The 25,373-nt window shown below is 53.1% G+C and overlaps 1 protein-coding gene across 2 annotated transcripts in view; it reads right to left on the bottom strand.

Moving 5' to 3' along the window:
- Window positions 1–627: 627 nt before the first annotated feature.
- FAM222B (family with sequence similarity 222 member B) overlaps window positions 628–25,373 on the bottom strand; it is a 47,614-nt gene continuing 22,868 nt past the window's right edge. For both annotated transcript variants that reach the window (XM_029082168.1, XM_029082169.2), the window contains exons 2-3: window positions 5,540–5,664; window positions 628–3,505 (exon numbers count right to left, since the gene is read on the bottom strand). In XM_029082168.1, coding sequence (XP_028938001.1) covers window positions 1,899–3,505; window positions 5,540–5,621 — 1,689 coding nt within the window. In that variant the 5' untranslated portion in view covers window positions 5,622–5,664 and the 3' untranslated portion in view covers window positions 628–1,898. The remainder of the gene's footprint in view (window positions 3,506–5,539; window positions 5,665–25,373) is intronic.

Below are 25,373 nucleotides of genomic sequence, written 5' to 3'. Positions count from 1 at the left end.
GCGGACCTCCGCCCGCCCCAGAGAGGGAGAGTCGGCGAGGTCCGCTCCTCCCCCCGGCCCCCCGGACAGCCGGCCGGCCAGTCGGTCAGTCAGTCACACGCAGGCACACTGACAGACACGCAGACAGACACGCAGACGGAGCTATGGAGATATTGCATGACAAGCCTCAAGTGCTTCTGTTCATGGGCCAGCTTTCCAGGCTGCAGGAGTACGATCGGAAACAATAAGTTAGGACTTCATGTTGCTATCATTTGGCATAACACAGTCAGGCATTTTTTCCTCTTTTTAAATATAAGGCAACAACGCCAACACATAATTTAAAAACCGGTCTCTAGTCACATCGCTTCAGGCTGCTAAAAAGTTTATCGCTAAAGAACACAACCGGTGGGGGAGGGAGGAGGTTGGGGGGAGGAGACGGGGGACGGGGCGCACGTGTGGAAGGAAACGAATCTCTTAAATAAGGACTTTGGCTCAGAGGTACCGCACGGTGTGTGGAGACTTGGGGACGGGGGGCTGGGGTGGGGGTGGGGGGGGTGGGGGTGCGTCAAACTTGGCTGAGGTTGGAAACCGAAAGGAGAGGAGGGGGATCTGTTCACAGCCCAGAACCAACAAGCGTCTACAACTCAAAAGGAGGGAGAAGAAACTTACACCGAAGCGGCCGTCTCGGCTTTCCTTGACGGAAAATGTCTCTAAGCCAACTAGGAAGTCCCTCGGGAACTGGGGAGGGAGGGAACGGGGGACGGTGGGGGACACCAGTCAGTCTCCGGATTTTGAAACCACGCTCGTTTCTTCAAGGACCGTTCGCAGAGCTTAAGGCTTTGTGTTTCTCTTTTTACATCGAGGGACTGTGACAAGAGGCGGCCAGTGGGGTTCATGTGCTTGTGGGTCCACTCGTACACAAATGCTACTCAAACCCACACTACATTCATACAGAAATATTACACTTAAAACTTACAGTGTAGAGAGCAATATTCTTAGCCAGTGTACATAGAAAGAACCAATGTCGTTCACTTGGTTTCGGGGGATTTAGATTCCCCGAAGCAGCGTGATCGTTATCTATTCAGGCTCCTCTGGGATGGGAGGGGGGTTAGGGGAGGAGGGTCCGGAAGGGGGCTGGGGTGGGGGGAGACCACATGACAAGGGGGAGCCAGACCCACTTTGTTCGTTAGTGTTTTAACTGGTCTCTCCAATCGAGCAGCAAACTCCTGGAGGGAGGGGAGAGGGGTCAGGGTGAACCTGTCGGCAAGGCATTTCCGCTCGTTTTGGGGATGCGGCCCGGAGAGCCAGGGGACGATCCCTGTGGCGGGGTCTGCACCCCGAACCCATGGGCTTCGAGCCCCCTCCCAACCGTTTCTGGGCCGGGCCGCTCTCCACGCAGAGCCCTTGGGCCTCTGCTCCCCTCCCACCTGCACCTCTGGGCTGTTGGGACCCTAAGCTCTCTTGGGGAGCCCTCCCGGCCCAGCCAGAAAGACGGGGTGACAGAGAGCGAGCCGCGGCCCGGGGAAGGGGAGGACAGAAATCCGGCCTGGAGGAGAGCGGCACGGTGGGAGGGCGGGCAGAGACTGTCGGATGGGAAACCGAGGGCCCGGCTGCAAAACGGGAAACAAACAGGGACCTGCGTTGCCGGGGAACGGAGAAGCGGGGGGAAAAGAGGGTGCGAGGGGACAGCTGGGCACCGCCAGACCCCAGCAGAACAGACCGTCAGGAGGCACCGTGCGACAACCGATCACACCCAGCCTGACAGATGCAGATGCCCTGCTTACTTGATAAAATGAAGACTAGACCTAGGATTGTGAGTGTGCGCGGGCGCGCGGGCGGCGTGTGTGTGCGTGTGTTCCTCGGGCAAAGAAGGAAGGGGAAAGGGGGAGAGGGGAGGGCGGAGGGCGGGGGTCGGCGGTTTATCTGTAGCCGGGGTGCTGCTGGCCGTGGATGTTGCGACTGTCTGCAGGCTGGGGCGGGCGGTGGGCCAGGGGGGCCTTGCTCAGCAGGGCCAGGCTCTGTTCGCGGAAGCAGGCCTGTTGGTAGTCCCCGCCGCTCAGGTAGTCCATGGTCTGCATCAGGCCGTTCTGGGCGGGGCCGGCCGGGGGGGCCACGGCCCCTCCCCCGCCGCCGCAGCCCCCGCCGCCGGGACCGCCGCAGCCGGCGGGGCCGGGGCCCGGGCGGTAGTGGGAGGGCGCGGAGCAGTCGAGGGGCGCGCCCGCGGGCTGGCCGCCGCCGTGGAAGGGCCCGGCGAGGTCCTGGGAGCCCGAGCTGTCGCTGTTGGGCGTGGGCAGGATGTTGTTCCACAGGGGCGGGAAGTAGTGGCCGTTGGTGTAGGGCAGGGGGCCCGCCAGCCCGTTGACGGGCGGGGAGGGGGTCGGCTTCTCCAGGGGGGCGGCCTTCAGGTGGAAGGGCTGGCCCAGCTGGCACAGCTCCGGCGGGTAGGCGGCGGGCTTGGCCGGGAAGCCGGCCGCCTCGCGCCCGGCGGCGTGCTTGCCCGTCAGCCCGGCGGGGCCGCCCGCGTCGCCGCACATCTGCTGCAGGTGGGCCAGCTGGTGCTGATTCCAGGCTGCGGGCTTCAGGTCGGCCGGGTAGCCGGCGGGCGCCCGGCCGAGGGCGGCCAGCGGCAGGCCCAGGGTGGGGTGGTCCGCGGCGCCCACCCCGCAGGGGGGCGGCGGCAGGGGGGCGGCGGCGGCGGGGAGGGCGGGGGGGCCGTGGTGGGCGGAGGAGACCCGGGTGCTGGCGCTGATGAGCAGGTTCCGGCTGATGGGGCTGGGGTTGGCGATCTGCCCCTCGCACACTGAGGTAGTGCCGACGCCCGCCCGCGTCTGGCAGAACTGGTGGATCTGGTGGACGATGCTGCTCAGGTCCGGGGGCTGGCTCTGCTGCAGGCTGGCCGCCAGCGACAGCGGGATGGTTGAGGTAGACACGGTCACGTTGGGCGGGGCCTCGGCGTCCGGCGGCGCCTTCCGGGCCCCGGGCAGGCCGGGCGGCAGGTGCTGCAGGCCCGGGTGGGCCATGGCTTGAGGGGGTGGGGGCAGGCCCTGGGGGGGCGGCGGCGGGATACCCTGAGGGAGCGGCAGTGCCTGCGGGGGCGCGTGGGCCAGCGTCTGTGCGTGCTGCAGGGCCTGCTGGCGGGCCAGGGCCTGGGCCTGGGCCTGGGCGTGGGCGTGGGAGTGGGCTAAAGTGCTCGGTGCGGCGTAGGGGGCGGCCGGCGGGTTCATGGCGGCCTCCGAGAGCAGGCGGGCGCGGGACCCGTCAAAGTCTTTGACGACACCTTTCGCCGGCGCCTTGACGATGGCGAGCAGGCCGGTCTTGGCGCCGGCCTGGGCCGGGTAGGGGCTGTACCGCTGGCCCGACGTGTCCAGGCCGTTCACCGTCCGACGGACGTGTTTCCGCTGGGGGACTTTGACGCTGTTGGGGAAGATTTTTATAGTCAGTGGGTGGTTGGCGACCTTCTTAGCATACGCATCCAATTCGGCTGGAGTGGGGCAGTGAGCAGCTCTCATCTTCTGGGTAGTGTCCCCTGCGGAGAGAGGAGCCCGTCAGTGCCGGATCCGGCTGCCCCCCACTGCCCCTCCTCCGGGCCCCTCCTCCCCCGCCACACAGACCCGTCGGGGAGGGGGCCGCGGCTGGAGCCGCAGAAGGCACCAGCCGGGGAGCCGGGAGGAAGCCCGAGAGGTCATCTGGGCCAGCCCTCTGCCTCCAACCGGGGGAGGGTCTAACTCTTCGGGACAGCCTGTCCCAGGACAGACAGGTTAGTCAACCTTGCTGACTGATCCGAGCCCTCCATGTTCTTCCACCAAGTCCCTGGGCTGGCAGGGAGAGCCGGGGGTGGAGGCGGGGGGAGGCTAGGAAGAAGGGAATGCTGCTGAGCTCAGGGGTGAAGGATGAATCCCCGGGCTGGCACAGCAGGCCGAGGAGCAGTCCCGAGAGAGCTTCCTGGCAACCGCCCCTAACCGCCGGTTAGCCTCTCTGCCGCCCGACTCTGAACGCCCTCGCTTGAATAAAAGAAGGCTCCGGTGCCCGTGTGGGACTCCGACCACAGCCCTCTGGATGACGATGGACGGAGATGGTGACGTGGTCCCGGCCCCGGGGAGAATCCCAGAGCCTGACCTTCCAGGAGCCGCAGGTCAGGAGGGGCACCCTTAGTTGGCCTGGAGCCAGAGCGGGCCCGGCCTTGTTGCTCTGGGCTTCGGCACCGGGACCTCCATCTAGTGCTGAGAGGGCCCCCCCAGGCTAGGGGGAGGGGGACGGTTCTCCACCCAACCCCGCCATTCCTGACCTGAGCAGGGCCTTAAAGCTTACTACGGGGGAAGAATGGGGTCTCCCCCATCACCTGCTCCCCTTTCCCTGACCTCTCTGGAGACCGGAGTCTTTGAAGGAGACACAGTTGTGTGTCTGTTGAAGCAGCTGAGCTCACCCCAGGAGGGAGTGGGACGGGCGCCCGCAACAGGTGCCAGTGGGGGCTGCTCTGCTGGCCGAGGACACGGGCTAACCCGGCCTCCCTTTGGTCACCAGCTGCCTCACAGGCATCACCCTTCTGCACCCTTCCATCAGGACAGGGGAGCGGGCCTGCAGCGGGCCTTGGTTCCTAACACACACGAAGACCCGTGGGATCGGCCGGCCGGCTGGCTTCCCCCCTCCCTGTAGCTGGCTGGCCGCCCGCTTCCTGGCCCCTCTTAGGCCAGAGTCCGGGATTATCCCCCAGGGGATGCGAAACCCACCATCGGGAAGGTGGGAGTCGGAGGCCAGTGGCCCCGGCGTTGAGCCAGCCTGACGTCGGTACGGTGGCTGTGGCCCGTCGGCGATGGAGGAGAACTGTTTCCGGGGCAGACTCGAGGCCCGTGGGACATTTGCTCTTTCATAACTGGCCTCTCCCAGTGCAAAGAGAGTGGCTTTCGGTTTCATGGGAAATGAGGGTTTGGTTGGCCCGGAATGGATTAAGTTTCTAGGCCTCTCCCCTTTGCTCCCCTTTCGGAGATCACAGCGTGATCGCAGGCGGGTCCACACCCAAAGAGGACCGGGGGCTCACAACAACGTGGATGAGTCGGAGGATGAGGCGGTGACAGTTCAAGAGGAAAAGGTACTCGAGAAAGTTTTGAGCCAGGGATTCCCGGTCAAGAGTCAGTTTCCTGTGGAGGTGGATCCAAAATGGGAAGAGGGGGAAGAGGAGATCAGGGAAAGGGGCTGGAATTCCTGTGCCTAAAGGGTTCCAGAGGGCTCCTGTTTCCTTAGGTGGGATCTCTGTCAGAAAAAATGCCCTTTGGCTTTCGGCCCCCCAGGGCCAGCAATGGCCAAGCGAAAGAGCATCCGATCTCTTGAAGAGCACATGAAGAATTCAGTTAAGTAACTCAACTCAGTACAAACCCAAACATCTCTGCTTGCCTAGTATCAGTCTTCCGCACCTGGACCCGGGGGCCGACTGGCCTTGGGCCACTGATGATTGAGAACCTTTTTGAGGGGCGAACAGAGACAACTGGTGCCATCAAGCAGCTGGGCACGGGGTACGGGGGGAAGGAAGGACTGAACTCCTCGCCCGCTGTGCCAGGCTACTTACATTTCTGTAGTCCAGTGTTCATCTGCGTGTGAGAAAGAAGCTGAAAGGACAGGTCACCTGGCCCTGGCAGACAGGCTAGCATGGCAGACTGGCATCAACACAACATGGGGTAGTCACTCCTCACACTGCAACGTGAGAGAAAACAAGGTCAGGGTCCGCGGGCAGAAACCCGGGGGAGACCCCGACCACTCCAGCCCTGTCCTGGGCTGAGGAGGCCTCCCCGTTCTGGAGGGAAGCCGCTCCTTCGGGACCGTGGCCTACCGAACGGAGCCCTCTGCCGCCTTCCTCTGTAACAACGGTTTGTCCCCAACTGTCACTAGGGCTTCACGTGACAGTGCCCCCTGGCCCCACGGTGTGCCAAGAGGCCCAGAAACGGGACCGTGACTTCACCTTCCCCCACGGGGGGCTAGCGGGCGGTAGCAATGCAAGCCCCTCCCAGTGTACCAACTTGGCACTCAGGCTTCCTCCTTCTGCTCGTGTCTGGTGGGGGACAGTGACAGGCAGGGACAGGGCAACGCTTTCCTACTCTGGCTTCCCTCCACACGTGGAACCTATGGACCACAGGTCCTGTGGCCCCAAAAACTTCCCAGCCGGGACGGCTTGCAGCAGGGCTCCGTTCCCGAAACATGATCTCTCCTACATCAGAGTAAGCGGCAGCGCCGAAGGGAGCCTGCTGGGATGGGCTGGGACACCGGGGGTGCCCGCCCGGATGCCACACAGCACCTCTCTGCCAGATCATAAAAGTCCTTCCCAGCCCCACGGCCCGGCCACCTGCGATGACCCAAGGAGGCCTTTCCGGGTTCAGATTGGAACATTGCACCGAGCCACTTTACCAGGGGACTGGGGTGAAGCCGGAGGGCCTACTGAGAGGTTCCGATAGCCACCTCCGCTTCAGAAAGGGAACGTTTCTCCCATCGCGAAGCTGCCCAGGGGATCCCCGGTCTTCCCCCAGGCCCCTCAGGTTAAAGCACCCATCAATGGTGAAGTAGCCTCTGCCCAGGCCCAAGGAATGAGGAAATGGGTCGGAAAAGCTGAGGGTGGGTGCAGCACTAGAGTGATGGCAGCTAGGAGAACCACTAGCGGCATGGCCTAATGGATAGAGCCCGGGCCTGGGAGACAGAAGGACCTGGGTTCTAATCCCGGCTCCGCCACTTGTCGGTCGCATGACCTTAGCAAGTGACTTCTCTTCCTCTGTCCCTCCTTTACCTCATCTGTAAAATGGGGATTAACACAGTGAAGCCCATGTGAGACACGCACTGTGTTCAACCTGACTACCTTGTATCTACACCGGAGCTTAGCACAGTGTCTGGCCCATAGCAAGCGCTTAACAATTACCATTAAAAAACAAACAAAAAACCCTGAGGGTAAGGAGGCCACCAGAACAATAGTCCACTTGAGCTAGGAAACCACCGAAGTCAGAGATCCCATGACTGTCCCTAACCTCTCTCCTAGGATGTAGAAGGTGAGATGCTTCAGGATATGGACAGCACAGTGGGGTTTCAATTATTCGAGGGAGTTGGGGCGGGCAACTTGGTGAAAATGGAAGGGATCATGGTGAACATTAAGGACTCTTCCTCCCCCTCTAGGCTGTAAACTCACTGTGGGCAGGGAAAGTGTCTGTTATACTTTTATATTGTACTCTCCCAAGCGCAGAGTTCGACACACAGTAAGCGCTCAATAAATACAACTGATTAACTGGTGGTTTACTTCTGTCACTCAGGTGCAAGGACAAGTTGAAGGCTGCAGTTTAAGATCCTATTAACTTAATGATAGGTCTGCAAGAAAAGCACCCCCTCCCACACCTGTACATGCCACAATGACTTCCCCTCGGGGAATGTAGACAGTGGCTCTCTTGGAGTTGGAAAACAAAGCCTTTCCCTAGGGGTGCCCTTAGCTTAGCCAGGCCCCCTCTGCCCACCAGCCAGGGGAGCTGAAAGGGGGGTGGGGGAGATTGGATTCCCCAGGATCCCCCCATGTGGGCTAAACTCTGCGAGGGGTAGGGCTAGTGGTGGGCTCCGGGGAAAGACCAGAGCAAACCGCTCCGCTCACAAGACCTGGAAACAACTCTGCCCTTCCATGAGCAGTGGCCCTCAGTAACGATCGCCTACTGAGTGCTGAGCGAAGCGTTGGGGAAAGTCCCTGCTCTAAAGGAGCTTTCAAGCTAACGAGTGGTGGAAGATGGACAAAAAAGATTTACAAATAGTGACAGCAGGAGGAAGGACAATGCTTCACAATAGGAAGCAGTACAATTGTACCAGGAGAAACTAGCTGGTACTAGCTGAATCAATAACTGGATGTGTAAATAAACACACACATTCAAATATACAGGTTTATGTAAATGTGGAGAACAGGAATAAAAGCCACAAATCCTTCAGGTGTGTGTTGGGCTACGGGGACTAGGGTGTTGAGACTACTGAGGCAGGCTTTCTGGAAGGGGTGGAATTTTAGATGGGCTTCAACAACATTGAGAGAGGGCTGTTACCCAGAATGTTCTCTTGAGCCTCTGCCCCGTGGCTGCTTTTTTTGGAGATTCAAGACTGTAAGCCTGTCATTGGGCAGGGATTGTCTCTATCTGTTGCCGAATTGTACATTCCAAGCACTTAGTACAGTGCTCTGCACATAGTAAGCACTCAGTAAAAACTATTGAATGAATAGTGTTTATTGAGCGCTTACTATGTGCAGACCACTGTACTAAACTCTTGGAACGTACAATCTGTCACCCATTCATGGATCTGTAGGCTGTAAGGTCCCTGTGGGCAGGAATTGTGTGGACTAGCTCTGCTGTTTCCCCAAGTGCTTGGTTCAGACTTCTCAGCACACGGTAAGGATATGTCAAGGGGTGGGGGTGGAGGGGCGTGTTTTTGTGTGGGGGTATATGTGTCTGTTGGAGGGGGAAGGGGACTCGCTCCATTCACTTTCCGGTCCCAGGCCAAGCAATAATCACGAAGGCAGGAAAGAAACAGGCCCTTGACTGCAAGGGGTGTTTGAAGCCCTGGAGGGATAAAGCATTCCTTTGGAGTTCAGGCAGCTGGGCCGAGACCTTTTATTTAAAACACAAAACCATCCAGACGTTTTGATTACCATCTGGCTTCCCCTAGAACCTAAATTCCAATGGGACATGCCTCAAGAAACTAACACACCGGCTACCCCTACCCGAAAGGAGCTTTGAAGCCAGGCCTCTGGTCTGGAAGAGGGGACTCCTCCGGTCACCCTGGGGCGGAGCAGAAACGGAGGGGACCAGCCCGGGGCCAGATGATTTCTTGTGGTCCTGTTCCACCAGGCCAGACCAGACAGGGAGATGGACGGGGTGGGACTTGTCCTCCAACTCTTAAGAACTGGCAGTGAAGCTCTTACTACAGTGCTCTACAAACAGTAGGCATTCCAGAAATACCACTTTTTTATGGTATTTATTAAGCACTTTCTAGGTGCCAGCCACTCTACTGACACAAACTAATCAAGTCAGACGTGGTCCAAGTCCCACATGGGGCCCCACAGTCTTAGTCCCCATTTCACAGATGAGGTAACCGAGGCCCACAGAAGTGAAGTGACATGTCCAAGGTCACACAGGAGACAAGTGGTGGAGCTGGGATTAGAACCCAGGTCCTTCTGACTTCCAAACTTGTGCTCTATCTCCTAGGTCACGCTGCTTCTCGATTGATTGAGGGATCCAAGGGGCCATATCATTTTCTATGTCTGTCAAGGGCCCTCTCCACAGTATTTTATTATTCTTACAGTGGCAAATCTCCACTCTTGAGTGCTCTGTGGGTAAGCTGAGTCTGAGACACGGCACCTAATGTGGGGAGTTGGCTACCTGCCCGAGGAGGGAGAGGCAGAAACGATGGGCAGTTGGGCCCTTCCCAGGGGCTAGGAACCTTACATTTCAATGGCGTTTTAATGCCCGTCATCCCGGTGAAGGGGAATCATTAATCAACGGCATTTCCTGAGCATTAATGATGGCATTTGTTAAGCACTTATTATGTGCCAAGCATTGTTCTAAGCCCTGGGATAGATACAGGGTTTACAGGTTGTCCCACATGGGGGGGTCACAGTCTCAATCCCCATTTTACTGATGAGGTAACTGAGGCCCAGAAAAGTGACTTGTCCAAGGTCACAGAGAGCTGGCAAGTGGTGGAGCCGGGATTAGAACCCAAGACCTCTGAGTCCCAAGCCTGTGCTCTTTCCACTAAGCCATGCCCAGCATTATACTGAGCACTTGCGAGAGTACACTAGATTTAGTTGTCTTGATTACTGCCCTCGAGCAGTTTCCAAATGGGGAAGCTGGCACAACACGGTTAAATGACTTGCCCAAGGTCACATAGCAAGTCAAGAACTTCGCTAGAACCAAAGCCCAGAACTCCCAGAATCATGGCTTTTCCCACTAGAAACGAGCCGCCTGCTCTTAGGAGCAAAAAGCGTATCTCTTCACCATATTTTTGCCATCCTTATAACAGGCATGGCCATCTTTGGAAACCAAGGTAGAGAAGCCCAAGACCAAACCCTGGTCTCTGACATGAATTGCCTGTTTGTGTACTTCAATTAAAAAGGAAATCAAGTGTGGGGGTGACCTGGAGAGCCCAGCTAACCCATCAGCTCCTGTGTTATTTATGGTTCCAATTTAGAAAACGGGCCCAGCAGTTGACATTGTCAGAAAATAAGATTACAACTAATTGTGAAAGTGCATTAATTAAGAGACTCATTACCACCACCCCTACTTTTTTTTTTTTGGAAGCCAAAGGCTGATCTAAAATACCACTTTTGCTTTTTATTGGAAGCAGGCTGGTTTCAGGAAAAAAAACAGACACCCCCACCACCAAGAAAGATCACATATGGCCTCAGCCAAAATACCCCTTGGAGCCACCTAGCTTAGTTCCCCCATTCCTTGAAAACAGCTAGTCACTCCAACACCTCTGGGGTCCTCTCCAGCAGGCAAACTCTCCCCGGCTCCTTTAACCCTGGTCCCTGTGGTTCTGCTTTCCCCAGCTTTAGGCAGCTATTCGCTGGCCTTTCAACTTTTTCTACATTCCTCTGGAAAGGCTGTGGCACCTCGGACAGTTTTATATTTTGTGTATTCGATTCAATCACATTTACTGAGCACTTACTGTTTGCAGAGCACTGTACTAACCACTTGGGAGAGTACAATATAACAATAAAAAGACACATTCCCTGCCGACAACAAACTTCCAGTCTATAGGGGGAGACAGACAAATATAAATTACAGATATGTACACAAGTGCTATGGGGCTACTCTCCCCTTCTTAGACTGTGAGCCCTGTGTGGGATAGGAACTGTATCCAAACCAATTAACCTGTAGTTACCCCAATGCTTACAACGGTGTTTGGCAGATAGTAAGTGCTTAACAAGTACTATTATAATAATTGTTATTATTATCCATTCCCAAAGGACACCAAGCAGCGTGGCAGAGAAGCAGGGGGGCCTAATGGAAAGAGCATGGGCCTGGGAGTCAGAGGCCCTGGTTCTGCCATTTTTCTGCTGTGTGACCTTGGGCAAGTCATTTCATTACTCTGTGCTTCGGTGACCTCATCTGTAAAATGGGGATGAAGACTGTGAGCCCCATGTGGGACAGGGACTGTGTCCAATCTGATTAGCTTGTATCTACCCCAGTGCATAGAACACGGCCCAGCACGTAGTAAGCCCGTAACAAAACACACGTCTGCACTGGAACTCAGAAAACCTGCTCCAACCATCCACCGCACCGACCTTGGTCCACAACTTATGTCCAACTTGGTGACCTTGGATCGGCACCAGCGCTTAGCACAGCCAGCAAGCACGGGGCTTCTATGAGACCGAACGATTATGAGACTGAACGATGACTTCTCACTGTCCTTTGCCATGTTCCTTTAGAAGCTTGTGCTGATTCAGAGTTTCTCAGATTGCTTATTCAGGTTGAAGTGGAACCCAACAAAGCAGCTGCAAATTATGAAGTGCTTTTTATTTTCCCAGCCCTGGGCGCTCGTCTTTAGCTAATGAGTCCTGTGAAAACCGGGAGGCGAAACCACGACAGAGGGGGTGACTTATCTAAGAGAGAATCTGGGGCGGGAGGTGGGGGGGGGGGAGCATGGATGGACAGCGGAGGGCAAGTGGGAAGCCCCCTCCCATTACAATTCTCCCTCTGCAACACTGCTGGGCTTCATGCTGGAGGTGGCACTGGGTGCCTGCTGGCAAGGGCATAGGGAAGGAGTAAGATGGCTCATTAGGGGCTAGACAATGCCCCTCTTGCCATCATCACTGGCATTTATTGAGCATCTACTGTGAGGCAGTTCTGACCAGCCTAGTGGGAACACAACCTGAGAAGCAGCGTGGTCTAGAGGAAAGAGCACGGGCTGGGAGTCAGAAAGAGTTGGGTTCATTCATTCATTTATATAATTGTTTTTATTGAGCACTTACTGTGTGCAGAGCAATGTACTAAGTGCTTGGGAGAGTACAATATGACAACAGTCACATTCCCCGCCACAATAGGCTTATATAGGACGCAGACCGGCCAGTCAGTCAGGAGCCTGTCCCCGGGCATGGGTTTATCCTGCTCATGAAAGTCTGCACTCACTTAGATTTCACTCGGTTCTGGGGAGGCCTGTCCTACTTTCACTCGTCATCAGCTCTCACCACTGTCGAGTTTCACAGTTATTCCTCTATCAAAGGCTTTGATTTGAATTAGAAGGGGTAAAAAGATAGTCACCTGTGAAGGATGGGCAGGCCAGAGGAGGGGAGAGAGAGAAGGGTTTAAGATGAGACCTACCCTCCTTCATTCCCTTTCTCATTTGATCTTAATGCAGGTGATTCATTGCTACTGTTTCAGCACCCTGGCTGGGAGTTTTCCCATCTGGAAGAGCCTCCTGGTATCTGTCTGCTGCATCAACTCGTCATTTCTTTTTGAAGTTGAATTTTTTTTTTAATTGCCTTGACAACTTCACTTTGATCTCTTGTTCAAGCCCTCCCTCCAGTCCAGAACTCCTTCGCCCTCCACATCAGACCAATCACTTTTCTCATCTTCAAAGCCCTTCTAAAATTCCATCTCCTCCAGGAGGCCTTCCCAGATCAATCTCTCATCACCCCTACTGCTGCTTCCCCTATTTTAGTGTCAGACTTTCCAGGGCAGATTGTAAGCTGCTTGGAGATAAGGTCGGGGACTATTAACCGTGAAGCAGCATAGCCTAATGGAAAGAGAACCTGGGAGTCAAAAGGAGCTGGGTTCTAATCTCAGCTCTGCCACTTGTCTGCTGTGTGACATTGGCCAAGTCACTTCATTTCTCCATGCCCTCTTCTGTAAAATGGGGATTAAGACGGGGAGGCCCATCTGGGAAATGAACTGTGTCCAACCTATCTTTTATCTACCCCTGCGCTGAGTATAGTGTCTGGCACATAGTAAGTGCTTAAATACCATTAAAAAAGGGAAAACCATATTGTATTCTCCCAAGTTCTTTAAAACAGTGCTCTGCACAGAGTAAGGGCTCAATAAATAATAACCGATCGATTATTAATTGATTTACCGTCCTTCCATCCCCACGGCATTCTGGCTACTCTTCCTCCGAGTAGCATTCTTGTAAAAACCCTTCTCGAAAGACACCAGACTTGGGGGGCGGAGGGCCGTCTTTTGGAAAGAGCACATGAGAATAGGTCCTCCAGCTGACTGCCACCTACCCGCTTCTCGTTTCCATGCTGCCAACAGATCTTGATGTGGCCTGGCCGACATCCAAGGTTTATTAGCAGTTTTGCTATTCCAACTTTACCTGGCTCTGAGGGAAAACCCCATTGTATGTCATCTTCCAGAGTTCGCTACAATTTCTCCCACAATTTCCTTGCTGTAGACAAAGTCAGACCATGACCTCACTAGCCTATTTCCTGGACTTCCTTTTTTCTCTCTCTCTCTCTCACTCTCTCTCTCACTCACACACGTATACACACATACTCCAGCAGCAGCTCACTCTGTCAAAATGCTGAGTTTTCCGTGACAGATGATACTTCAACTTGTGCCATGCCCTTGGTTGTCTGACTTCCAACTGACTTGGAGAGGCTGGCGAGGCAGGAGGAGCTCTGAGAAGCTTCCCAAGCTGAGCTTTTGCATCCCAGAAAAAGAGCAGATCACCAGTAGGGCTCCAGCTTTGCCTTCCAGGCACCGGCCCCAATCAGAATCCAGCTGAGTTCCCGGCACCTTAACCAACATCGGCCTACAGTGACCACTGCTTGTAGCATCTGTTCATCCACTTCTCTAATCGGCACTTGTGGGGGAAAGTATAAAGAATTACAAGAGATATGGGTTTTTTGGGGGGATTTTTAATGGTATTTATTAAGTGCTTACTATGTACCAAGGACTTTTCTAAGCACTGGGGTAGATACAAGATAATCAGGTTGGACACAGTGTCTGTTGCACATAGGGATCCCAGTCTTAATTCCCACCCATTTCACAGATGAGGTACCCGAGGCACAGGGAAGTGATCTGACTTGGTCACGGTCACAGGGCAGACAAGTGGTGGAGCAGGAATTAGAACTCAGGTCCTTCTGACTCCTAGTCCCATGCTCTATCAGGTTGCTGTGCCTTCTTCTACAGACCCAGCAGGGTTTGCATCTGTCTGTCAGGAATGCAAGAAATCACAAGGTGCTGGTGTTTGCAGGTCCGCGTTTTTTGGAGAGGGTTAACTCAGAGAATTAGAACACAACTAGAAGATCAAGTCACGCCCTGACTCTCACAATCAGGACCCATGCTATGAGTTGGCAACTATTCTTCCTTCTCTGCTCCACCCCCTGGGCCCATTCTTCCACCATAAGCAGCCATAAGTTCACAGGTAGGACCTGGACAGGTAAGGAGCCATTCGGGCTATTTCCAGCAGATTCTTTTAAGAGAAAAGATGGGGCGTTTTAGTTCCAAGCAATTTGGAGATGAATTTTTACACAGCTTCCAGTCTCTCGTTCTAATGAGGCCACGAAAAGACTAGGGGTGGGTGGAACTTGGTTGGATGGTGTGGCTCTAATTCTTAAAAATCCATCTAGTTCATCCCTTGGCCGGAGGCCTGACCGGAGGGTAATTATCGCAGCTACTGGCAATGAAAGCTAATCAGGCATAATTGAACGAGAGCCGAACGAGGCCGAAACTGGCGGCAAGCCCATACCTCCCGCTTCTCCACTCTGCCAATGAAACTGCTCATAAGAAGCAGCAGCGAGGCCTAGTAGATAGAGCACGGACCTGGGATTCAGAAGGACCTGGGTTCTAATGCCGGCTCCGCCACTTGTCTGCTTGATGACCTTGGGCAAACCACTTCACTTCTCTTTGAGATGAGTAACCTCAGGTGCAAAATGTGGATTAAGACCATGAGCCCCACTTGTCCAACCTGATTAATGTGTATCTACCCCATCATTTAGTTCAGTGCCTGGTACATAGTAAGTGCTTAAATACCATAAAAAAAAGTGGAGACAGACCCCAAACTGCTCCCACGGTGGCCCCCACTGAAAATCACTCAGGTGTCCTGGTCCAAACGGAATGGGCATCAGGACACTGACCAGGCCTGTTGAAGCTGAGAGCAGAATTAAAGGCAGAAGAGGGGGCTGGAAGGCACCTGTGCTGCAAAACTATTACCCTGCAGGGGCCTCCCCATTAATTTTTTTTTTAAATGGTATTTGCTAAGTACATACTATGTGCCAGGTTCTGTATTAAGTGCTAGTGTAGAGTAAAATTAATAAGATTAGACACAGTCCATGTCCCCCATGGGGCTCATAGTCTTAATCTCCATTTTACAGATGAGCTTGCCCAAGGTCCCACAGCAGACGGGTTGTGGGGCTGGGATTAGAACCCAGATCCTTCTGACTCCCAGCTATGTGTTCCTCCCACTAAACTGCACTTCTTCTCTTGCTTCATCTGGGGCTCAGTAACAGGCATCTCTGATCTCCGCCTGTTTTAACTGTTAAGACTGAACGACTCCTCGCCTGCTACCCAGGTGGCCAGGTAAGTGTCCCTCTAACTAGCCTGACCAATTCCAGGCAAGGGGTGCCCTTGAGAATGAAAAGGAGATAGTTCTGAGGTTTGGTCAATTCTGTTATTTAGCCTTTCCTGAAGATGTCAGCGATCCCCTGACCCAAACGGCTTTAGGGGCAGACAGTTCAGAGGAATGGAATCAAACGGCAGAATGCCAGGGCCCAAGCTGGCAAACGAGAGGCCAATGGAGCCCCGGGACTGGCTAGCATCCACCCTAGAATTCTGGCGGAGGGTACCAGAGAGTTGGCGATGGCAGATAAAGGTGGCAGAAAGGGTCCTGAGGTGAACCTGGGAACCGGGCCTTGTGTGGTTTCGCTTCCCTTCCTGGCGAATCAGTAGGATCTAAAATCAAGACACAGATCAATGAGCACTTAGAATTTAGAAGAAGAGCAAACTGGCAGTGTGGGAAGAGGGAAATCATGCCTCCCTAATCTGGAATTCTTTTGAAGGAGTCAAGAGGCATGCATGGAAAGAGGAGAACCAGTAGGCACAATCAATTCTGGATTGTCAAAAGACCTCTGACTCACCAAAGACTTTAAAAACATTACTAATCCCAGGATCGGCGGGAATGTTAGGGCAGGAACAGAAACCCGGGTAAAATATAGGCAACAAAAGGTAGGGAAATCTGGCCTCTTTTCAGGTTGGAAAAGGGTCCCCAAAGGATCTGTAGTGGGACTAGTTTAGAGTTGACACGAGGGTTTTTCAGGGGGTGAAATGCCATCAGGTTGGGGATAAACGCCTGGAAGAGCTCGTGAAGTGGAGGGAACAGGCTGCTGATGGACAGCCTGGCCTAGTGGAAAGACCAGTGGACGGGGGAATCGGGAGACCCAGCGAGCAGTTCCAAATGGGCCTGCTGTGTGACCTTGGGCAAAACACAACCTCTCTGGGCCTCTTGGTTCCCTCCTCTGTAACCACGGGGAGCCCTGAGCGGGACAGGGACTGCGTCCGGTCTGATAACCCCAGGGTTTCGCATATGCCACTGTGAGATGACCTTTAATGGGAGTAAAGGCAAGACAAGGCACCCACGGAAAGATAATCCAAGTTACAATTACATGACGATGGATGAAACCTCAGCAGAACTCTCTCGGAATCAATGCCTGCTCTCTTAAATTACCGGTTCCACACACGGGCAAGAGGCCAAAAAACCAAATGCCGGACAATGCCAAGCAGGGGACAGGAATCGGAGAGCCAGGATCTTGTCACGGTATAAAATCGGTGTAGACCAACCAAGTGGAATACGGCTGGGCACTGCATTTTGGAAAGGGTGACGGCAAGCTGGAGACGGTTCAGAAAAGGGTAACTAAGATGATTGTGGGGACGGAGAGGCTTCAGCCTGGAAAGACTAAGGGAGAGAGGATCATGATGGGAAGGCTTCAAGTTCATTAAGGATGGAGACTGGGCAAAACCAGAATCATCATTCCATCAACTTGCCGACCCCGGGATAAGCGTGTACCAGGGAAGCTTGAAGGTGGCCAGTTCACACCCAGAAGGAAAGGCTTCTTCACACGGTTCGGGGGAACCATCTGGACTGTGTTACTATGGAACTTTTGCTGGCTGAAAACATCAACAGGGATCCAAAAAGAGTTTGAGTAAGCTTATGAACGAGAGGTCCACTCGAAGTTCCTGTAGGGAAAGGCAGGGAGGAGGAAGCAAAGGGAGGGATGGTAGATGGTTCCTTCCCTAAGGAGCAGAATGACCTCATGGAAAGGGCACAGGAGTGGGCGCCAGAGGACCTGGGTTTTAATTCTAGTTCCGCCAATGTGATTTGGGCAAGTCGCAGCTTCTCTGTTCCCCCTCAGTTTCCTCATCTGAAAAATAGGGATTTGATTTCTATTCTCCTTCCAACTTAGGCTGTGAACCCCACGTGGGACATGGACTGTGACCAGCCTGACTGTCTTGCATCATCTATGCCGGTGCTTAGTATGGTGTTTGGCACAGAGTAAGTACTTAAATACCACAATTGTCATTAGGTCATTCTTACATCCTGAAGGCAATCTATTGGCTCTCTCCCCCTGACTTCTCCACTCCTCCCACCACACCCCAACTCGATCTCCATCTCAACTCTCACCCTCTGACAATCTCTGACTCGAACCCTTCCAGATGGCTGGACCACCCTCCCTTTCACAGCTGACAGACAGGTCACCTGCCTCCTTGAAAGAATGTGGGCCTGGGAGTCAGAGGACATGGGTTCTGATCCCAGCTTGCTGGGTGTTCTTGGGCAAGACCCTTTATTTCTCCATTGCCTCAGTTCTCCTGTTCTCCCTCCTAATTAGGCCGTGAGCCCCGTGCTGGACAGAGACTATGTTCAACATAACTCACTTGTATCTACCCCAGGGCTTAGAACAGTGTTTGACACATTGTAAGTGCTTAAAAATTCCATTAAACAAAAAACAAACTCCTCTAAATACCTTCCCCAACTGACTACTAATCTTCCTACCTCATTTCCCTGCAACTGGGATTGTGTCTCTATTGCCGAACTGTACTTTCCAAACATTTAGTACAGTGTTCTGCACACAGTAAGTGCTCAATAAATACAACTGAATGAATGAGCGAACTGCCACTTGAGCACTTCCACAGCACTTGCGTCCTTAAGAATTCACAACTTCCTGGCAGCTCATCTTTACATATCTTTATCCTCTATTATTTATTACCTTTTACCTTCAGGTTATTTCAGACAAGTCTCCCGGGCTGGACTGCAAGCTCCTACAGATCAGAGATCCTGTCTACTAGTAACTGTGGTATTTATTATGCTCTTACTATACTATGGGTTAAGCACTGTTATAGATGCAGCTCAGTCAGATGGGACGCAGTCCCTGTCCTGAGTGGAGCTCACGCTCTAAGCGGGAGGGACGACGGCATACTGAGTCCTCATTTTCCAGATGAGGAAATGGAGGCATCGAGAAGTGAAGTGACTTGCGCACATTCACGAAGCAGGCAAGTGGCAGAGCCTGGATTAGAACCTGGGTCTTTTGGCTCTCGGGCCCATATTCTTACTACTACTTCTAGGCATCCAGTCCACTGTGCTGTGCAGAGGAGCCATTCAGTACTACTATTAGATCGATTAGCTTACCACCAATCCCTCAGGTGGCAGCTTAAGCCCATTCTCCTTCGTCTGACTTCAGCAGATGTGAAGAGGAAAGCCGATCACTATCCCCCCTCTTTTCTGTGGCATTTGTTGAACACTGTTCTAAGCGCTGGGTAGATATAAGTTAATCACATAAGTGAGCGAGAGAGAGGGGGACGGGAAAGTGTGGAGCAGTAGACGGGACTAACGGCCTAAGTAGGAGGGAGAACAAGTATCGAATCCCCCATTTCGCAGCTGAAGAAACTGAGGCATAGAAGTTCAGTGACTTGCCCAAGGGGACATGGCCGGCACCATTCAGAGACTTCAGCCCTTCTTCATTGGTCTTATCTCCAGGATTCAGAGTGGCAAACGGGACCCCATTAGGGCTGTCTCCAGTGAACGGCCTGACAGGTCTCCGCTTCGGCTCTGGCTCCAGGAAAACCACTAAGCCCTACTTTCCAGGCGTCACCGTAGAAGAGCTCCTCTTGAGGATGTCCGATACCTTCCCTGTCCCCATTTCAGCTCAACCCGGTGGGTACGGCTCGTAACTAGGTGATGGGATAAAAAGTTCCACAGGAGCTATAATTAACGTTTCTTTCTTGGGAGGCCAGCTCTCTGACACTCGCATCTCTGATGAAAAGCAATTTATCAACTTGTTTCGAAGCGCCAAATCGTGTCTCTTCAATGTAGACACGTACACCTCTTAAGAGCAATAGTCTTGGAAAGGAATAGATGCGTGACCGTACAGAAAGGCATAGCCAAGGCTGCTGTCAAATGAAGCTAATGTGAAAAAGGAGAAGGGAGCAAAATGCTGGGCAATTCTATGTGCCTGCCTGTTACTTAAGGCTCCCTTAACACATTAATGGATGTACTTTTACAGTGTCAAAGTTCCGCTTTCAGAGGGCAGGGGGGCATTAGATGTGGGAAGTCAAAATAGGCTTAAATTACTTGGTGGGGGGGTTGGCCACAGCAGATTCTCACCTCTGCAAGGTCTAAGATTGTTCTGGAAATGATCCAGCTAGCATATTTCAGTCAGGTCTCCTGCTCAGGTGTTTGAGAAGGCAGAACATTGATTTTAAGGAATGTTTCGCCTCCAAGGGGTAAAATATGCAAGGCCTTCTCTCTCTGGTGCTCAGGAGCAATTAAGTGCAGACAGGCTCTGGTCTTTGCCAGATCTCCAGGAGTTGAGAGTGGCTGTCAAGGGCTCTATGTCAACGGCACACCCACGGCAAGACTGGACCTCAGATTCCCTGGAGGGAACATAGCCAGGAGAGGACACCAGTGGTGGGCAGGGCACGGCACGGTCCTGGCCAAGAGACAGGTCTCATCCAAATTTCAGAACAGTGAGAGTCTCCATCCACCATCTGTGGAAACGGGCTTCCTGTTCCTCCTGCCACGAGGCTGCCCTCTTTCTCTCAACTTTTCCGTCCTACCAGCGCGTGGGTTGGGATGAAGCATTTTGGCTAGGGAAGCTGAGAGGGATTTGGTGGGGAGGGGGACGTTTCGGCAACCAATCTGTCATGGTGTTGGGACATCAGGCACAGGTGAGGCCTACCTGCCATGCCAGCTTTCCCCAAACGTGGTGTTTTGTAAAAACATAGCTCCTGACTTTGAGAACCAGATGCATTTTCCTAGTGGGTCTGGCACTGGATCAGAAGTCCTGGCTTTCCCGTTTGATGCTGGGCAAGTTACCTATTCTCTCCATCTTTCAGTTTTTCTCCCCTGAAAGTCACTCCAGGCTCCTCTCTACCTCACAAAGGCTCTGTGAGCTCTGCTCTAGACAAAAAAAAAAAAAAGCTTTGGAGTTTTTCTAAAAGGATCCTCAAAATCGAAGGCGCTATTATGGCTGTCTTGTTTCATTTTCCGGAGTACCGGAGAGAAGACCAATGATTTTCTTTTTGAACTGCCGATTCCGGTCTACCCAGGTCCCACCAGGACCAAGGGACAGAAAGCAGAGCTGGAGCTTAAGAGGGATTTACGGAAGCTGACCCTCAAGCCCACTTTGTGGAGAGTGAAGAATTAGCCGCTGGGGGCAGAGAGAAACCTCCCCTTTTATCGATGTTGCAATAGTCAATTTATTCTGTTGATCTTGGCCCAGTCAGACTCCTCTTGTCTGGAGAGATGCAGGTGTGATATTCTCCTGTTAATTACTTCTCCAGAGCAGGGAGGAGGTGCCAGCTGCAGAGAGGTCAGGGTGACAAGCGCCAATCAACTCTGGGCCCGTCTGGACCCGGGGTTTTGGAGGACGAGGACATGCCTGATACACGGAACGGCCCTGTTTCAGTCACACTCTGCTCTCTCTTAGGAAAGGGTCACTGGCAAACAGCCCCGAGGGCTGCTATGTGCAGAGAAGGGGCTCCTCTCAGGAGGAGGAGCTTCCTCCCTAGGCTCAGTTGTCTCCCTGTTTGGTGGTCCTCAGGGCCAGTCTTGGATGACTGGCCCTGTGATGGGGCCTAAGTGGGGGACCTGCCTTGCCATGTGCACTTGTGATTTCACACGGGGATGTCACACAAATGCAGAATAGCGTCCCTTTGCTTCAGCTCGGAGGAAGAGAAGGGCACCCCACACATCTCGGCTCCAAGACCCTGGCCTCCACCCAGATCCCATCGTACCGCCTTCTTAGAGAGAAGTCGGGATGCCAACATCTTCAAAGGAGGCCGGGACTCTCCCTGAGACAACCGCTGACCTTGCTTATGATCTGCAGCCCAAGCCCTGGTGGTGACTGACTCTCTCCCCCACTGCATGTATTTACTGAGCTCCAGCTTGCTGTGAGGCTCTGAACTAACCTTTTGGGGAGTACAACCCAAAGTAGTGACAGGTTCCCTGCCCTCAAGCACCCAACACTCTAAACAAAGAACCTATATATTGTTGCAAAAGATCCCCTCGGCTGCATATACTGTAGTCTGGGAAGGGCTAGAAAACCTTGAATTCTAAGTGTAACCCTGACATGCTCGTGAAATCTGAGGCGAGGAGTTTCTCCGTTTGGACCTTGGTTTCCCTAGACATGACAACTCAGAGGCTTTCCTCTTCAGAGACCCAAAGACATGAAGCAGTGGGGCCCAGTCAATGAAGCATTTGCCTGGAGTTCAGAAGGACCTGGGTTCTAATCCTGACTCCGCCACTTGTTTGCTGTGTGAGCCTGGGCAAGTCGCTTCATTCCTCTGGGCCTCAGTTCCCTCATCTGTAAAATGGGAATTAAGAACATGAACGCCTCGTGGGACAGGGACTGTGCCCAACCTGATTAGTTTGTATCCATCCCAGCACTTAATAAAGTGCCTGGCACATAAAAAAGGGGAAAAAATGACCCAGGAGAAATGAGAAAGTCCTAATAGATGTAAGGTTCCCGGAACTTCTGGAATTGGAAATTCTCCTTCCTCAAGGAAATGCATGTAAGGATTCCTGGAATTTCTGGAATAGGAAATGCTCCTTCCTCAAGGAAATGCAAAGGTGGGTTTTGGCTGCAGGTTGCCCTTCTTACTTCTCCCTCTGATTCTCCCATCCCACCTGGCCTAGTCGACCCTCATCCACAATACTGCCTGCCTTCGAGACCACTGGACCTGCCTCTACAGCTCCCAGAACATGGCTCTAGAAGTTGGCTCAGTTCAGAGACAATACGGTCTGTTGAAGAACAGTAAGGGTTGGGTGGGGAGGCTGTCTCCATTCTGGGAGAGACTGACACTGGAAAAGAGAAAAGAGTTGAAGCCTGTTCCTTTGTCCTGAGGAGAAAACTACCCATGGAGTGAGTCCCTGCCCACCCCTACCCAGGGGTAGACTTAAATGGACCCCAGAGGGCCTCCAGACAGAGCCCCATCCATAGTGGAGTGGGTTTTCCAGTTGGTGGATTGATTATCGGGGCCCTGGACCTTCACTTGCTCATCTTTGGGCCATCCCCTTGTTTAAGACCTCAGCCAAAAGAGGAGGCAGGATCCAGGAGAGGTGCTGAAGCTCACTCCCTTGGACCACTTGGACCGGCAGCTCTGGGAAATGGTTTGGAAAGGGAGAAGGTCGGATCGGGGGCCTCGGAACCATTTTACTGAGCCGTGTTTTCAGGATCCACTGTCCTCGGCTCAGGATACGAGTCCCTCCCACTGTTCCGTCTATCCCGCAAAGCTCTGCATGCAAATTCACCATGCCCTTTCCGGTCCGGCTCCAAGAACAGCAGGCACAAATCAGCCCCTGCCCCGATCTGATCTTGTCGCTCCCAGGGGCGGCTCGCGGCTACCGGATCCATCAGCACAAAAGAGAATAAAAATCTCCGTTCTGTCCTCCGCCAAGCTTTGCTATTCCTTCAACGGGGCTGGGGTGGCACCTTCGGTCTGTGGGCAAGACGGTGAGGAAATCCCTCTACAATCGGAGAAACCCAAGGAAGGCCTGCAGAAGGTTTGGGTGGAAGTTTGATTGGTTTTCCACTGCCTTTGGCTCTGGAGCTAGGGAACACTGAGAGACTCAGGAGAGGCAGGAAGTCAGAAAAGTTAGATTCTTGTTCTAAATCTGCCAGTCACTTCCCGAGTGACCTTGGGCCACTTACTGGCACCACTCTGGGTCTCAGTTTTCCCAACTACACAATGGGAATATAAAATCAACAGCCTTTACAGCAGTCCCACAGGGATACTGTGGAGTCCAAAACTGATCCCATCTGTGAAGAGTTTTGAGCTCTCTGGAAACATCTGAGGTAGTTGTATTTTGGGGGAGAAATCTTGGATTCAATTTTCAGCCTTTGGAAGTTCTAGTCCTTACCTCACTGTGGGGTGAAACATAATTACACCCTCATTTTCGGTTTTCATCCTGAGGGGGCACCTCTGAGGTACCCCCATATTCCTCTAGCCGGGCCCCAGGCCCCTTTTCATCACTGCAATATACATTTACAGTTAATGACGCTTCTAATTACAAAGAATTCTAAGATCTTACCAAACAAAAAGCGGTCCTCAGACACAATGTTAATTTTAGGGGCAAGTAGAAAAGTTAGAAGGAAGGAGGATAGTGGGAGGGGTGTGTGGGAAGGGAGGCAACAGAGAATTCCAACTCGAGCCTTTGTTTTTTTTGAAAACTACTAAAGTACTAAATAAACTACTTCACCAAGAGATTCTAAGACGACCAGACCGGGTATCACACAGGGGATGAGTACTTCACTCTCTCATTTGAGTCTCTCTCTTTGGTTGCCATACAGGCCCAGCCCTGGTGGGGAATTGTTATTTATTTCTTCAGTCGGCTACCCTGTCCCGAGGGCGTTTACTCCAGCTAGACCGTGCAGCCTTTAAGGTGGCTCTAGTCCAGAACAAGCTGGGGCCATGTCCAGGGCCAGGGGAAGGTAGCTACCCACCCAAAGCAGAAGAACATGTCCCAGTTAGGGAGTCAAACTGACACACCTTACCCCCGACACCATTTCAGCCCAGTTCACTGGCCGCTCGGCAACAACAACACATACATACTGATGCCCATGAGGGCCAGAGACTAATTCCCACCTGTGTGTTTTTTCCCAGAGCTTAATACAGTGCTCTACACATAGTAAGGGCTTAACAAATATTAGTACAACACCCCCCATACATGCACATACAGTCATTCCCATAAGTGCCAGGGCCTGTTTAATGCCCGCCTGTGTGCTTTCCCCCAGAGCTTAGCACAGTACTCTGCCCACAATAAGGGCTTAATAAATACTATTTCTTTAACAACAACCCCCCACACACTCTCTTCCAACCTACCTCTCTCAAACTGTGGGGGCCAAGCAACTTCCGGCAGCAAGCCCTGAAGCCTGCCCTCCCACCTAGCAGACCTGTAAATGACATCTTGAGGATTAAACTGATTGAGATGCAATTTGCCTAGCAACCATTCATTAAGCAGAGTTCAGAAACCCCTGCCAGCAGTCTATTCCACCTCTTTATGGGAGTCAGCCGTCAACAGAGAACAGCGCCCAGGGCTTCCCTTCCCTCCTCTTTCCTTCCGTTCTCAGCTTCTCTGGGGGGGTTCACCCTCCCCACCGTCAAGCCCGGCAGGAAGGGGCTATTTGTGTCTCCCAAGGCAAATAGGAAATTGGGCTTCCAACGGCCCCAAACTCCCGGGAGGCAAATCACCATCTGAATGCACTCATTGTCTGTCAATGGGCTCTCACCTGGAGGTCGGCTTCCCCAAGCCTCTTTTGTCTCTCCGGATTCTCTCACCTCTGAGCACGGCTCCTTTCCCAACTTCAAGACCTGAACCAACTGCAACCTCGACGACGAAAATGACAGGATGGCGAGGGGGCGGATCCCTTCCTGTCTGCTCACCTCCTCAAAGGGATCAATTTGTATTTTTAATGATCTGGGGCCGGGCTTGCTTGCGGGACCACCTTCCTGGGAGGCGGTTAGGTCGGCGGGGACAAGTCAACCTTCTTCTTCTGCCTCCTGTCTGCATCACTGAACGGAGGAGATAGGATGAAGCCGCATGACTTCATATAATTGTTTCCCCGCAAGACCCGGCCATTTGAGGGTTTCCTATTATGCACCCAACTTAAATGATACTTGGAAAGTAGAAGAGACACACCTGTGATTATGTCTAAATATAATCCTTCCCGCTTCTGGGGAGGGCTCTTTGGGGAAATCACCGCTATGCACAAATTAACCCATTCTGTTACCAGTGAAAAATCAAACATTCAAGAGCCAACAGGATACATAGTATATATATAATTTTATCAAATTTCAGCAACCACCTCCTCTTCAAGAAAGCAAATGAGAACGTGGGAGCCCGAAGAACATTACTGGGTCTACCGATTCTATTATATTGTACTCTCCCAAACGCTTAGAGCAGTGCCCTGC

The sequence above is a fragment of the Ornithorhynchus anatinus genome, chromosome 17 (assembly GCF_004115215.2).
Source record: "Ornithorhynchus anatinus isolate Pmale09 chromosome 17, mOrnAna1.pri.v4, whole genome shotgun sequence".
Classification (NCBI taxonomy): Eukaryota; Metazoa; Chordata; class Mammalia; order Monotremata; family Ornithorhynchidae; genus Ornithorhynchus; species Ornithorhynchus anatinus.
This window is presented reverse-complemented; position numbering and strand designations above follow the sequence as displayed.